Below are 14647 nucleotides of genomic sequence, written 5' to 3'. Positions count from 1 at the left end.
GCTGTAGCTATAGCTTTAGAACCTCTTGCTTGCTCAGGCCCTGCAAGTTGCAGCTGCCAGGGAAGAGACTGCTCCTCCATTCTAGTAAACAAACAAAAAATCCCTTCCGCATGTCCTGCTATAAACCAGCAAAGCAGGCAGCTGGGCCTCATTTGAAAAGATGTTCCAGCAGTTTCAAAAGGAATCTGCGGATCTGCTTAATGCAAATATTTGGGGGGAAAACAAAAAGCAGCTGTTTATTCTGCTCTATACCTATTAGCAGGAAAATAAAATCCAGAGTGTTTGTATTTCTTCCACTAAGAAAAACATCCCCTTGGCCTCAATATTCATTTGGCTCTTAAATGGTTTAAGCTACACCAGCCTGCCTAATTCTTGCTCAGTTTCTTTAGTAAGATGCTAGAAACAGTTGTCCCTAAATGTAAGAGCTGCTGAACAGAAAGCACAGCAATCACTGCAACCCTTACATGAGTGTTGTGACAACCCATAAAGCTTAGGTTAATCAAGTTGATAGACTTTATCCTCCCAGTCCCTGCCCCAAGGAAAAATGCCTGTCAGATGTGTGGACCCCCGTGTAACAAATGAGTAATTTGTTAACATGCAGCGAATGGGCTCCTTAATTACTGCTTGTAGGTGCCTGCCATGGAATGTAAGGACTGATGGAGGGGGGTTTGCATGAGAGAAGCCACTTGAGGTGACCACACATTTTACTGTGGCCTCCAAGAGGCCAGACTGGCTGCTGTTGGTGAAGAATCCAATCCCGAGTATCTGGAGAAGGAAATGCTGTTTGAACTTGTGTGCCCTACCTGCTAGACAGGGTAAGATTACTTCCAATTTCATGGTGTGTTTGATAGTGGTTTGCTTCGTAATTCATCTGAAGTGATGCTGCTCCTGGGTTTCCCAGGAGATATTTCACTACCAAGTATTACCCCCCCAAGAAAAAGAGGAGGTTCCTTAAACACATAATTACTATTAAGATCCCAACACAGAAAGGGCATGTGCTGCCTGAGCTTCCCATCCTTTCTGGGAAGATTGTGTTGGAGCAGGAGGCAGCGCATGACTCCTTTCCTTGGCATTCCCAGTCTCCATGGCAAAAGCAAATGGAGCAGAAGGGCTTTTGGCTCGCAAGGGCTAAGGTGGTGCTGCAGGAGGCCCCGGCCTGCTCCGCATCCAGGAGCTCCGGCTTTGGCAAAACTCAGGCCCAATAACTGCTCTGAAAAGGCCAGAGGAAAATGTTACTGTATAATAAAGCAGTTGGTTTCCCGGGGTAGCTGTTTGTCACATGTGAAGTTGTTAACTCCACGTCCCAAATAACTGGAGGTGCAAGCACAGAATTGGTCACTTTTACCCGAGATGGGTGAAAAACAAAATAATAGAGCAAGAAGAATACCTTCCTTCTGGGCCACTGAGGGGGGAGAGCAAAAACCTTTATTTACATATACACCCAGCTTTGCCGGGTTTGGAGATTCCTATCACAGCTGCTTAAGCCCTGAAGTCATCAACATATGGAAGGCTCTGCCTAACTGGAAGCAGGTACTTACATGCTCTGCTGAATCAAAGGCTCAGCTGCCAGAGGAGACCAGCACTTGCCTCTGCAATTAATTAACCTTGACCTTAAGTAGCCTGAGGCTGATTATTTTTTTCCCCACAAGTTGCCGTGGAAAGCGAGTGGTGAAGGGCAGGTGACTCCCTTGCCGGCACTGCAGCGATGCCGCTTACTGGGGTTAAAAAGGGGAAACGGAGGAGAAAAAAAAATGGGGAAAAGTTTTTATTAAAAAAAAAAAAAAAAGAGGGAGGAAAGGAGGAGGGTGGGGGGAAAAGGAAGAGGGAAGCGGTGGGCGGGGCTGCGCGGGAGCCCCTCCCCTGCGCCCGCCCTCTTCCCTCCCGCCCCCAGGGCGGCAGTTGGTAGCGCCCGGCGCCGCCTCCTTCCCCCCTCCCCCCCCCGGCATCATGGTCCCTCCCTCCCGCGCGCCGCGCTCCATACTTGGCGATGGCCGGCGAGGCGCGCGCTGATTGGCGGCGCGGGCGGGCGGGGCGGGGCGCCGCTGACCCGGATGTTCACTCCTAGGCAACGGCGGAAGTGCAAGGGCCGCGGCCTGCCTCGCAGCCAGAGCGGACGGGACCGGGAGGCGCCGCCGCTGTCGCCGCCACCAGAGCCCCGCGCAGCCCCGCGCAGCCGCCATGGTAAGAGCGGCGCGGCCGCGGGCGGCGCCCCGCCGGCAGCGGCCCTTGGTGCCCTCGGTTCCCGCAGGCCCGGCAGGCAGCGGCCGCCCTGAGCGCTAGGGGTGGCCGCTTGTCCCGGTGCTTCGGGAGGGTGCCTGGAGGGTCTCGTCCCGCCGGGTAGAAGCAGAGGCCTCACGGCGGGCCGGGGGCCGCTCGGCTGCCGCTTTCCTGCGAGGCGCCGGGAGCCTCTTCGGAGGCCGAGGGGGGCCTGGCTCGAGGGGCTCTTGGTGGGTTCCGGGTGCCGAGGGCACCGGTGCTGCCCCTCCTGCCTTCCCTGCCCCTGCGGGGCTGCCTGGCCCCTCCGTTCCAGCTTCTGGCCGCTCCAGGAAGACGTTCCCAACTGGCTCTCTGTGGGAGAAGCCTTGACACTGGGGCAAAGTCGAGGGAAGCTGGCGGACTTTGCTGAAGGCAAAAGCTGGGACAACCGGGATGTTCTTAAAAGGAGTCCAGAGGCTGTGAGAACAGCAGTCCGGTTTGGGTCCAAGTGCAGGGACATCTGTTGTTTGGGTAGGCAGAGCACAAGCACCTCGGGGGTTCTGTGAGTCCTGCCTGCTTGTGCCCTCTTACCTGATGGTTCGTGTTTAGTAGCAGCACGTGGGGGAGAGGCCAGGCCGGGGCTTCCAGCAGCGCCTGTGGCTCCTGCTTGTCCGGTGGAGCTCGGGGGTGGGAGAGTGGCGCTTGCTTTTCTGTGCACAGAGCCCTGGGCTCTCTCACAGCTTTAAAGACTTGCTTGAAAAATGTGGTAATTTAAGTGTTGTTTGTCTAGGTCTACTGGAAGTACATAAGACAAATCTCTGTGTTTGAAAAGGTTCCAAATATCCAATCAGGATTCAAAAATGATCCAAATCTAGCATATATTGGTAAAGGAAGCACGAAGGCAACTTTCAATCCTGGTGTTGGTGATATCTGCTGGAAAACCTTTTAACACTAAGTTAACACTAACTCTGTAGAGTTAACTTGTATGATGCAGGTAATGCAGTTGCACTGCATAGTCCCAGTATGTGGAAGACTTACAGGATTTTTACCTTTAAAGTCTGTGAATGGCATCATGGTGGATGACACATTGACCATGAGGCTGCAAGGTGCCCTCGTTGCCAAGAAGGCCAACGGGATCGATTAAGAAGAACGAGGGAGGGGATCGTGCCCCTCTGCTTGGCCCTGGGGAGGCCACATCTGGAGACTGTGTCCAGTTCTGCCCAGGACAAGAGGGATGTGGAGCTGCTGGAGAGAGTCCAGCGCAGGGCTACGAGGATGATCAGGGGCCTGGAGCATCTGCCCTGTGAGCAAAGGCTGGGAGAGCTGGGTCTGTTCAGCCTGGAGAGGAGAAGGCTGAGGAGGGACCTGATCAGTGTCTATAGAGACCTCAAGGGAGGCAGTGAGGAGGAGGGGGCGACCTCTTTTCAGTGGTGGCCAGCGACAGGACTAGAGGAAACGGCCACAAACTGAGTCACCAAAAATTCCATAGAAACTTAAGAAAAAATTTCTAGACAGTGAGGGTGCCCGAGCCCTGGAACAGGCTGCCCAGGGAGGCTGTGGAGTCTCCTTCCCTGGAGATCTTCCAAACCTGCTTGGATGCAGCCCTGTGCTCTGGGTGACCCTGCGTGTGCAGGGGGTTGGGCTGGCTCATCTCTGGAGCTCCCTTCCAACCTTAATGTCTCTGTGATTCTATGAATGCACAGTACTGAATTGCAGCACTGAAGCTCCGCGTTGCCCCTCGCACTGAAGGCTGTGGTGAGATTCACCACAGCTGGGGGAGTTCTTATGGCCCAGGATACTGGGTCCAGCAGCTTGGTACCCAGGGGTTATCAATATCAGTGCACAGCTGGATGGGAGCGGCCTTCTCCTCTGCACAGTCATTTGAGATCATCTCTAATCTCAATTGTTGTCACTGAGTTTGAATGAGAGTTCAGAAGCGTGTCAGAATTTCAGTCGGCTGCTCTCTGGAATGGGGCATGGCAAGAGGTGAAGCTTGAAAACCACCTAGGTAGAGGTGGGGCTTCAGTGCTAAAAATAAGCTGGTAGAGAAGGTGGAGCTGCTGTGGAACTGTGGGCTTCAGTGGATAAAACCCAATCAGTGTCCATATAAGTGAAAAATAAATCCTCTTTAGGTCATAAAAGTACCCTGATTGGGCTTACAAGTATTCCTAGTGCTATGCGACTCCTTAGTAAGGAGCAAACAGTCTTGGTGAAATGCATAATTTAGTCAAGTGTGAGATAGAAATGTCTGGTGTAGCGGTGCCTGCAGGTCGTCTCCCTAGGCCTTGTGAGGCCACTAGCAAGCCCCGCAGTGGCACAGGCCTTTGGGTGCTTAATCCCAGGGTGCCGGTGAGCGTAATATTCCCAGGTAGGGGCTGTTGGTCCTGGGCGAGCCCATCACTGCTCGGTGCGTCGCTTGGGTTTGTAGAAACTACTGGTAAAAGTATGTTAAATGGCTTGAGAATGGAACGCACGAAGGTGGTGCTCTTCCAGGTGCCTCCACGCTGAGTGTTCATGTCTTCGGAAACCTTCGTGTGGAGCCAGGGAGCTTGGGCTGCCTTTGTGGTGCTCGGAAATCCTCTGCGCCTTGTGCTTTAGGAGAAACACTGACCTAAGCTCTTCTCTAGAGTCCATGTCCTACTAGCCAAGCCAAGTATGTGAGCCTAGCTAAATGTTATCTTAAAAGGCAAATTCCCAAAATAATCAAGTTGCAGGATATCGTTGGGGTAGGGAATATTGCCATTATAGCCGTGCTTAATCTCGTGGTCTATTAGTGAAGGGAAAACATTCTCAAGCTCAAGTTGTTCAAACAGGATTTCCTCATTTGGTAAATGTATAGGCTGATATCTTACCAGTTGACATCTGGGAATAAAATGGCAAGAAAGTGCATTCAACTCTATTGAATTAGTCTATTTTTAGTGCTCATTGCTGTGCTCACATAGAGCAGTGACTCTTTTTGGGAAAGAAATATTGCTCTGCTATTCAGTGTATACAGTTGTTAGCCCTGTGTTCTGTCAGGTGGCTTTTACGAGCATAAAATGCACCCCGTGTAGGGTACTGGTGGTTGCTGGTGCTGTGGACTGGTCCAGTTTGGATTTGGTGGCGTAGGCAGATACTTCCAAAAACTTCAGTGGAGAATAAAAGTGCTGGAGTTGATTTCTAGGAAAGAATGGGGGGAAAAACCTCATTTGAATCATGGGCCTTGCATTATAAATTTCCTGTAGGGATGAAACTCCTGTGGCTTGAAGAAGCAATTAATGCAGCCACACAACCCAAGTCTTTCCCATGCTGGGTAGTCTCTGTAGTTGAGTTGTTGCCTGAGGTCTCTTTCCTGATCACTCATGTTGTTAAAAAAGGCTCCACAAACTCAAACGTGGAAGTTGGGAATTCAGTTTAGTGCAGTGGAAGATTATGGTCCCTTTAAGATGGACTGGTCTAGGTTTTGGGGCCTTATTTTTGAAGTTGTTGGTGCAGTGCTTTCTTAACAGTCCAAAACATGAGATGTTTGTGTTAATTTTATATGAGAATTGAGCAAAAATGGAGAGTAGATGCTCAAGAAGTGCACTAAAATGTGCAACACCTTTGGAGAGGACCGAGTTACTGTGGCTTACTCGAAGTGAATAATACTGGATTCCCATCACCTTGTCCTACTTTGGGGGTCAAAATCTCCTCACGTGGTCGTGCGTCCTGCAGCCCTCTTGAGAGCAAGTGTCTCCAAAGGGGCTGTTTTGCCAGACCCGAGCTCCTGTACACAGGGAGGATGGAGCGTTTGGCCTCGCAGCCTCTTTATGTGCACCAGTGCAGGGGCTGGTTGAGCGGGTTTCAGGTTATAGTGCCCTGTTAGCTGAGCCGAGGCACAGAAAATGCAATGTACTTGGGGAAGCTGCTCCACTTGTTTTCTAATTAAAGTGCTGTATTTTTTAGTCGGATTGCTGTCTTGCCTGGATAATGCCAAGTGCAAGAGTAATCCAGTCCTTTCGGTGTTGAATGAGGAATCGGACAAAGAATCTTTATTTTTTTCCTTGTGATTGCCCGAATTACACTTTTGCTTCATGTTTATGAGGAAGAACTTCTTTGGTGTGAGGGTGCCAGAGCCCTGGCACAGGCTGTCTGGGGAGGCTGGGAAGTCTGCTTCCCTGGAGATAATCCAAAGCCACCTGGATGTGACCAGGTGCCCCTGCAGGAACAGGAGGCTGGACTGGATGATCTGTAGAGGTCCCTTCCAACCCCACCCATTCCATGATTATGTTTAGAATTAACTCAGTTGTACCTGACAGTAACGTGTGCCATATTTTCTAGCAGAGTAGCCTGAGACTTGACATCAATTAGTAAAATAGATTTTCTTGTGTTACCTAGTGCTGCTGTTTTACCCCGTCTCCATCGTCCAGGAGCTAAGAGGAGAACGTGCAGCTTGGCAGTGGTCAGCCCAGCTTAGAGGCTGCACAGAGAGCGCAAGGCCAAAGAATCACACAATGTTTGTGCACACTCATGACTGCCATCTCATAAATTATCTATTTTATTTCTGCTCTCTGCTAATTAAATCTTAGCAGTTTATGTTTCACCAGTGCAGCCTGGCTTCTTTTTCTGCATGAGGGTGGTTTAGGAGACCTGCCTCTCCCTGCGAACCCGTAAGATGTCCCCCCAAGCTCCTGCAGCGGTTGCAGAGCGTGTCCTCGCTGAAGCTGTTGTCAAGAGCACAGGGCAGAGTCCTCCGTGTCCTGTTGTTACAGAAAGTGCAGCCACATTGCTCCCTGGTAGAGGGACTAGGAACTGAAGTTGTGGCTTGGTTGTAAATGGGAAGGTTCCCAACCTTGCTGAAAGCAGAACCCACTTACCCATTTTAGCTGCATCAGTGAGATGGGAATGGCACTTGAGAGGATTTTGTGTGAAAGGAATAAAGGTTGAGGCTGCATTGAAGACACATAAACTTAGGTTGCCCTTAGCCACCATAAATAATATACTCTTTATTCTAGAACTTTATTCAAGTGTTTTTTGGGGGGATATTTCTTCAGCTGAGTCTTGCTCCCTCTTCCACTGGAGAGTACTGAGCCTGAAAGCGAGGTGCTGTTACCTGCCTTCGCAGTTGTTGTTTGCTGCAGTAAATACCAGGATTTAAAAGAAACTGGTCACTAGCAAAGGTGCCTGGCGGTTGTCTCAGCCTGTGCTTGCAATCCAAGACAAGCTCCGGAGGGGAAGAAGAGCAAGGATCGTGCTCCGCGTTGATTCCAATGGTGAGAGCACCATGAAATGGAGGGACGAATTAAGATATCAACTATGTAATTACAGCACTTAAATGTAACTATTCTGTCAACATTATGCACTGAGTTGGGTTGCTGTACAAATCTAGGGCTCATTGGAGAGAGTTTTGGGTGTAACGTTTTGGGAACGGATATGATCCTGGCTCAGCACCGACGGGGCTCAAACTGGGAATGGTGAAGGAAGAATGGCTCTTGGTGAGGTGCAGATTGGCCACATGGAGTGTGTCTGAGCTGGAGGATGCGACAGGAGAAACGCACCCTGGATGGCCCTCGGCACAGGCAGGTTGTGCAAAGTGCTGCTCCAGTATAAACTACTGCTAATTAAACTTGGGCAAAGGGTAGCAGGAGGTCTGTGTGCTGCTGGGTTGCACATTGTCTGGCTTAAGCCAGGTCATGTGTGCTCAGAAATGGCAAGGAAGATGTGAGAAGATATTGGGAAGGATGGGAAGATCTAGGAATAGCAGTGGAGGGGAGAACCCCAGGTAATGTGAACATCCTTACAGGGAGACAGATGATACTCTAGTATATGGCCTAATGATATCCACAGCTTCTAGCTTAAAACAACCACTCTTGGAACCGTCCTGTGAGCTTTGGAAGGCAGCTATCAGCAAGGTGCCTCTTGCGAGCCGTAAGTAAAAGGCATTAACCCATTTTTTTGACCTTTTAGGGAATCGGAGAAGAGTCAGGAATGAGAATTAATTAGATAACCTCTCCCGCTCTTCCTCAGTGGGGATCTGATTACTTGCCAGAATTATCCCGTGAATTTAGCACCCTTGCTGCTAGAGGCTGCAAAGTGCTGAGTTTGTAAACTAAATTAGGCAGCGTGGTGGCTGCCTACCTGCGATGAGCGAGCCGGGTGCCATGCAGGGCAGCACAAATCGGTATCCCCAGCTCTCAGCGCTGGGTGTTTCTGCAATAGCATTGCTGTTCAGTCAGCTCATCACCATAGGTGGTGGTGGTGACGGACCCTGGGCCCCTGTGCTGCTGTGAAGTGAAGAGCTGATGGTTAGAGCAACAAGGATTTAAATAACTGCAGCTCTCAGGAATGTGGAAGCTGCTTTGGATTCTGGTGAAGGTTTTATGCAGATCTCAAGCTGCGCTTTCCAGGATGTCTTTGGTGCAAGTAACGTTTCATACGGGGAGAAATCAAGGTTGGGTGGGCTGGAAGAAGCACCCGAATCTGGGTGCTGGGAGGGGATTCTGTGAGGGGATTTGCTGAGTTCAAGAGTCCCTTTTAAATGAAGATGCTTCTAGGCTCTTCCTGCAGATCGCACGTGTAGTCTCGTTATTTGAACGAGGCAATTGTCTTCTGATACGCTCGTGGCCAAGTTGTTCCAAACATGGAATAAGCCGTAGAGAGAGTAAAGCAGCGTCTGAAAACCAGTGTTTTAAAAGCAAGCCAGTGACAGCTGCTTAGGATGACAAGCGGCAAAATCAAGAGCTGTTGTATTTGTAGCTCTTAGTGATTGAGAGTTGAAAATACTGGAAGTTTTTTGAAATCACATGCACACATATCTGAAGCTACTAAGCATTTACAGGGTATCTTGGAGATTTTGTTTTTTCCTACGTAGCAGCAACATGGCCCTATAGAGCTGAGCTCAAATGCTGCTTTCCACTGTTGGGATTACGGTTACCTGTTAGACTCTAGTAAAAACTTAATGGCCCTGCTGTAAAACCCAATCTCCTGGGGAAACCCCAGCGATAGCAGCACCTGTGTGAAGGCCAGACGTGCTGGTGAAGTCAGCACCGCAGAGCAGCAACCTGCTGCACTCGTTTGTTTTAGAGATTGCCCTTCCCTGGTTAGTGGGAAGTAGCAGATAACTCAAGGAGCAACAATAATGCATCAGTGAATTGGGGAGAGCTAAGAATTTGGGGTATGTCAGCAAGTTTCAGCTTCAAGAGGGGCGCAGAATGGTTGGAGGGAGGCAGTGAGCAGTCGGGCCAGCTGGCAACGTCAGGAAGGTGGCTCTGCAAACGCTTTCCTCTTGTCTGTCTGAGCAGCAGAGGTGTCCCTGGCTGCCTGGCCTGGGTCTGCCCTCGGTGTGAGCGAGGGCCTGGGGTGGCTGCAGTTGGTGAAAGCAGCCTCTGCCTGCTGCCCCTCATAGGGCAGCACCCGTGCTCGTGCCTCAGCCGGCGCCTGTTCCGACAGCGAAGCTGCCACGCGGACGTGTGAACTTCCTTTGTGAAGTGCTTGCAGGAGCCACGCTAATTGTCTTATCTCGGTGCTGTGCTGTAACCGTATCCTCACTTTGCTTTATAACTGAGATTTCCTGTCCAAGAAATACCCAGCAAACAACGTGGGTTAACTTCAGCTGGAGAGCATAAATCGAGTGTGCAATTTGCACAGGAATGGCAATGTGATTAATTCCTCTACATTTATTGCGAGCAGGCATTCTGCACCACCAAGTTCAGTGCCTTTAATCCCATTTATTGCAAACTGGTTGGACCATATTGCAGTCTGCAGCTTTTCTGCCCAGCTGCACTGCTGTGCCCCCTTTACTCTTTTATGTGAGCCTAATAGATTGCATATATACTCGGTGCCTTGATTTATTGGAAAACAGGCTTTTTGCAAACTTTCTGCTTTACGGGAACTCCTGGCACCAGATGAAAGCTGCTAAATTATATTGTCATGTTCAGTGACAAGTTTCATAAATAAAACATTGTTTCGGTTAGCCAGAAGACAAGTGCTGGTGCAGAAACCATTAGTGATGGTGGCAGGAGGTCAAGACCTTCCTCCCAGAAAGGGTTGATACCAGCCCACTGGTGGCAGCACCGCAATCGTCTTGGCTCTCTCCCTGCTGTCCAAGGTGATGTCTCTATCTGTTGGATGTGAGTACTGGCCTCTTGAAATCCCTTGGTGAGAAGGAAATGCCAGAGCGTGTTGTCTTTTCTCCTCCTCTGCTGCGGCTGCACTGCTCTGTGGATGTGCTAACAGGAGCTGAAATGTATCTAGTGGAAAACTACCTGCAGAACATACTTCAGGAGAAGGCTGGATTCTCGTGTATAAAGCCAAAATAATGAATTTTGGTCAAATGTATAGCTTCAGACTACCAAAGGTTTTAGCTTTTGTGGTTATTCCACAGCTGGCAAGTGACACACGATGCTTACCTGGTTTAGAGGTAAGAAGGAGGAAGAGAAGTCAGAGCCTGTTCTGTGATCCAAAGAACGCTTGAAAGCTCCTGCCTGGAGGTAGGGAAGTGAGGGAGTCTGGTAAGTCACTGATTGGTTTCAAGCTTGCAGGCGCTGCTTGGTTCTGAGTGGACATGTCCTCTTTGCTGGTTGCTCCTGGATGACCATGGCTGCTCTAGTCCCTTTGAAAGGAACCTCTTGTTCTGCCAGCCTGAAGTAGTGCTGAGTGCCTGGTGGCATCGCCTGCAGGTGCCAGAGGAGCTGCTTCATTTGCTCTCTGTCCCAGAGACGGCTTTAGTGCCCCTTGTGGTGCAGGTGGGCACATGGAGAGCAAAAGCGGGTGAAACCCCCAGGGTTTAGGGGAGACCTCCGGTGTTTGGACACGCATGACGGCGCCTTTCTGGGTGTGCACTGCCCCGGGACCTCAGCTCACAAACCACATTGTTACTGAGGGTGAGGAACAGAGTTAGAATGAGGAAATACCCTCCACTGGAGAGTGTCTCTGGGAAGGCGTAGGCCGTGGCGCGACATGCTCCGCTGCTGCTGCACAGATAAATACGGGTTGCAGAGGAGCTGTGGGGGCCAGCACGGCGGCTTTGGCTCGTGCCCGGCTGCCCGGTGCTTGTTGAAGTGAATATTTGATCCTCCTCCTTTGCAAACGTTAGAGTGAGTGTTCTGGGCAGGCTGTGTTAGGTGCTCTTTGCCATAGCAGTAACGTACTGGAGAGTGGAACTGCACATTGCTAAACGTGGTTACAAATATCTCAGTGGCTCTCCGAAGCCACTGGGTCTTATACAAGCCACAAAAAAAAAACCCCAAACAAACAAGTAGTTAAAGAGAACAACACCTTGGTCTGCATCGGCATCATATTTTATAATAATCTGTGATCTCACTCTTCAGGCTGATGAAGATGTCTCCAGTCTGGAATATCCAGGAGGAGCGGGGGTTACTGCAGGATTCCCATGTGGCTCTTGCTCTTCCCAGTAGAGCACCTTGCTGTCAGGAGGCCCTGACTTAAGGGTGTATTACAAAGGGGCTTGATAGGCTCTGCCAGAAGAGGGTTAATAGTCAAGGGGAAGATGCTGTAGGAGAAGAGCTTGTGGGACCTGTGCCGTGTCCGGAGTGGGCACGGTGGCAGGACGTGTGAATAGAGCAGCGTTATTCCTGTGCCCATCTAACATCCCTCAAAGCAAACACGACAGCCTCTTGTGTCAGGAGCTGAGCTGTGAATCCTGCAACTTGGAAACCTGCTGGACCCTTTATTACATAGAGATTAAATCCTTCAGTCCTTCAGCACGGCTGCTAGCCATCACGTTGTCCTTTTTGTATCAGTGAAAAGGGAATCTTCTGCCTTTTGGTACTGTGGCAGATGAGCAGGACTGGCAGCAGGCGTGGGGTGGCCTGACACCTCCTTGCCGTGTTGGGTGCCAGGCACCTCCTTGCTGTGTTGGGCAGGTGTTTGGGGGCTCCCACGGGGCTGCGTGTGCTGTGCTGGGAGCAGAGCTCCCTTGGCTCCCAGCTGGGGCAATGGGCACCTTGCTGCAGCTGGGGGAGGCTCCTGGTGCCCTCTCCGCTTCTGGCGGCTTTTTGAACCGATGTCCTGCAGCATAAAGTAGCTGAGCAATAAACAGTCTCCTTAACTTGTTGGAAGCGAGCAGGTAGGGCCTTTGCTAATGGCTGTGTGCTAACGAGCTCCTTCCCTTCTGCATTGCTACAGCTGAATTGCAGGAGGTGACCTCCTGCTGCTTCTTGGCATGGGGTGTGTGTGTATGTGCTATTATATTTGAGAGTTAGATCACAGAACTGCTCCAAATGAAAACTTATAGAGCAATTCGAGCTAAGGACACTGTATATGGGTGGTTAGAAATAGTGAAAGAAGAAAGAGGAAGGTAGGAATCAGTAAAACCAACTCCCTAGTGCTGCTGCCGGGCGTGATCTGCTCGTCCGAGTGACTTGTGCCGGTTCTGGCTACCCTTGGGTTTGCACAAGAGGATCCGTTTGTATCTGTGGGCAGGAAGCAGAGCTCAAGGGTAAGTCAGGAACGTTGTGCAGCTGGTCAGGTGTCTGTGGGAATGGCTGTTGCACATTCTCGTGCTCTGAAATTAAGTTTAATCTTATTTTTTCTTGTCAAACGTGGATATCGGACCGGCTGCTACAAGCCGTGTTGGAGTGTGTTGCTGTGGTCTCTCCAGATAATTGAAGGCCTGATTCCTCACAGGTTTTAGTTTGTGTCCTGTAGGAAGAAGGAAATAACACATCAAATTGTGTGTGCATTTCAATCTGATTGTTGATAAAGCCGAAGGAGGGGGGAGCTCTGTGTTGAAACAGAATTTATCTTGGCTGCTGATTGTCTCAGAGCTGCACGATGCAAACAAGGAAGTACTAAAAGGGCTTCGGGAGGGGAAACTTTCAGTTCCTCCGTGCAGATCGTGGCTAAGATAGCGCGAAAAAAAACAGTGCATGGAACAATTAGTAGGTTGATACAGAATGAGGCAGTGGTAAAATTGGGTTTGGGGCAGGGGGTGAAGCTTTCGACTGCCCCCCTTGGAGAGGGAAGCGGAGCAGGGGTGGACGTGTGAGGGCATGTGACTGTTACACTGTGATCCAGAGAAGACGAGTCCCTATAAACCCTGTAAAGGAATCACCTGTGTTCCTGCTGCACTCTTGACTTGGGGGTTGTAAGTGAAACCTGTTTGCTGTATGTGACAGGGAGTTTTATTGGAATGGTTTTTGAGCTAAGGACTAGATTCCCTTGGAATCAGGGGGTTAAACTGCTACCAGTATAAGCCGTGCCCTCAAATCCCTGCTCCAGAAAGTTTCGTACAATGGCTATTAAATGGTGCCGAATATTACAGAAATTCCTCAGTATTAATGTAACGGACAGTGTTGGAAGTTCCACCTCTGTCCTCCTACAGAGAGTTAATGATCCCTGTCCTGGTGCAGCTCCTCCCTTTCCTCCTTTCTGTTGTGCGTGGTGAATGCGTCGGGCTCTGCTGTATGGGTTGTGACCAGATCATCATTGTTGTCTCCGCAGAGTGACCAGCAGCTGGATTGTGCCTTGGATTTGATGAGGCGGCTGCCTCCCCAGCAGATAGAGAAGAATCTCAGCGACCTCATTGACCTGGTGAGTACTGGGTGTTTAACCAAGTACAAGCCCGGCCAAGGGCTGGTTTGTAAGTAAGTGTCCCAAAACTCCTTTCAGGTATAGTGCTCTGTGGCTGTCAACTTGGGTTTTGCCCAGGCAGGGAACAGAGCAATTGCCAAAACACATTGGGAATCCAGGGGCTTATTTTGGTCCAGCCAACAGATGCTAGAGCTTGTGCACAGACTTGCTTTGGATGCAGGGTCGTTAGCACCTTTTTAATGAAGTAATCACCAGTTTGCAGGCTGCTAGTTAGTGAAACTAGTTTGGAACAGTTAATCCACATTTGATCCACATTTGATACGTGGGTGCAGTCTCCTGTTAATCTGGCTGCCAGCCTCTACTTCTGCTCTGCCATCAGTTCTGTGGACATGCTGGGACATGCGCTTCAGAGATGTCACTATGGGATAATACTTGGGAACTAACTGAGATCTTGGAGAATGCCCAAGTTCCTTTATTTATAAATTATGTCCCATGTGGTGTTAGGCTGCCCAATGAATACCTGGAAGGGGGAAAAACAACAGTACCAACAAAGCTGTTTGACCTTGTACCAACACCTGGGTTTTCCACATGCGCAAGGAACACTTTCCTTTCATCAATTATTAGTAATGAAAACTGAACTGTAAGGACCTGGTGCTGCCAGTGCCCGTCACCAGCTGCACGTACTCTGGAGCCAGGAGCTGGTTTGCATAACTGCTCCCTGAGAACGAGGCGTGACACGGTTGTGTCCAGAGCAATTTATGCCTTGTGGGAATGTGGATGTCAGGTACTTGGGGGCAGCAGGGGAAGCTTCCCTTGTGCAGATATATTGCTTGAGGTTTGTGCCTTTCTGACCTAAGTTTCCAGGCAGACGGGTAACGTGGAGAGGTCTTTGACCTTTGAATGAAGCTTTTCTTCTGTTTCCAAAGGAAAAGCTCCCCCC

General features: G+C 50.1%; 1 protein-coding gene across 2 annotated transcripts in view; it reads left to right on the top strand.

Annotated features, from left to right (window-relative positions):
* The first annotated feature begins 2070 nt into the window (after positions 1 to 2070).
* CAPZB (capping actin protein of muscle Z-line subunit beta) overlaps positions 2071 to 14647 on the top strand; it is a 37226-nt gene continuing 24649 nt past the window's right edge. The window contains exons 1-2 of one of the 2 annotated variants that reach the window (XM_026053615.1): positions 2071 to 2181; positions 13618 to 13707. In XM_026053615.1, coding sequence (XP_025909400.1) covers positions 2179 to 2181; positions 13618 to 13707 — 93 coding nt within the window. In that variant the 5' untranslated portion in view covers positions 2071 to 2178. The remainder of the gene's footprint in view (positions 2182 to 13617; positions 13708 to 14647) is intronic. The other variant, XM_026053614.1, reaches the window with a different exon arrangement.

This window comes from Nothoprocta perdicaria, unplaced genomic scaffold (genome assembly GCF_003342845.1).
Source record: "Nothoprocta perdicaria isolate Ctin4 unplaced genomic scaffold, notPer1 scaffold_117, whole genome shotgun sequence".
In the NCBI taxonomy this organism is placed as follows: Eukaryota; Metazoa; Chordata; class Aves; order Tinamiformes; family Tinamidae; genus Nothoprocta; species Nothoprocta perdicaria.
The sequence above is the reverse complement of the archived record's forward strand: the minus strand, read 5'-3'. Positions and strand labels throughout refer to the sequence as shown.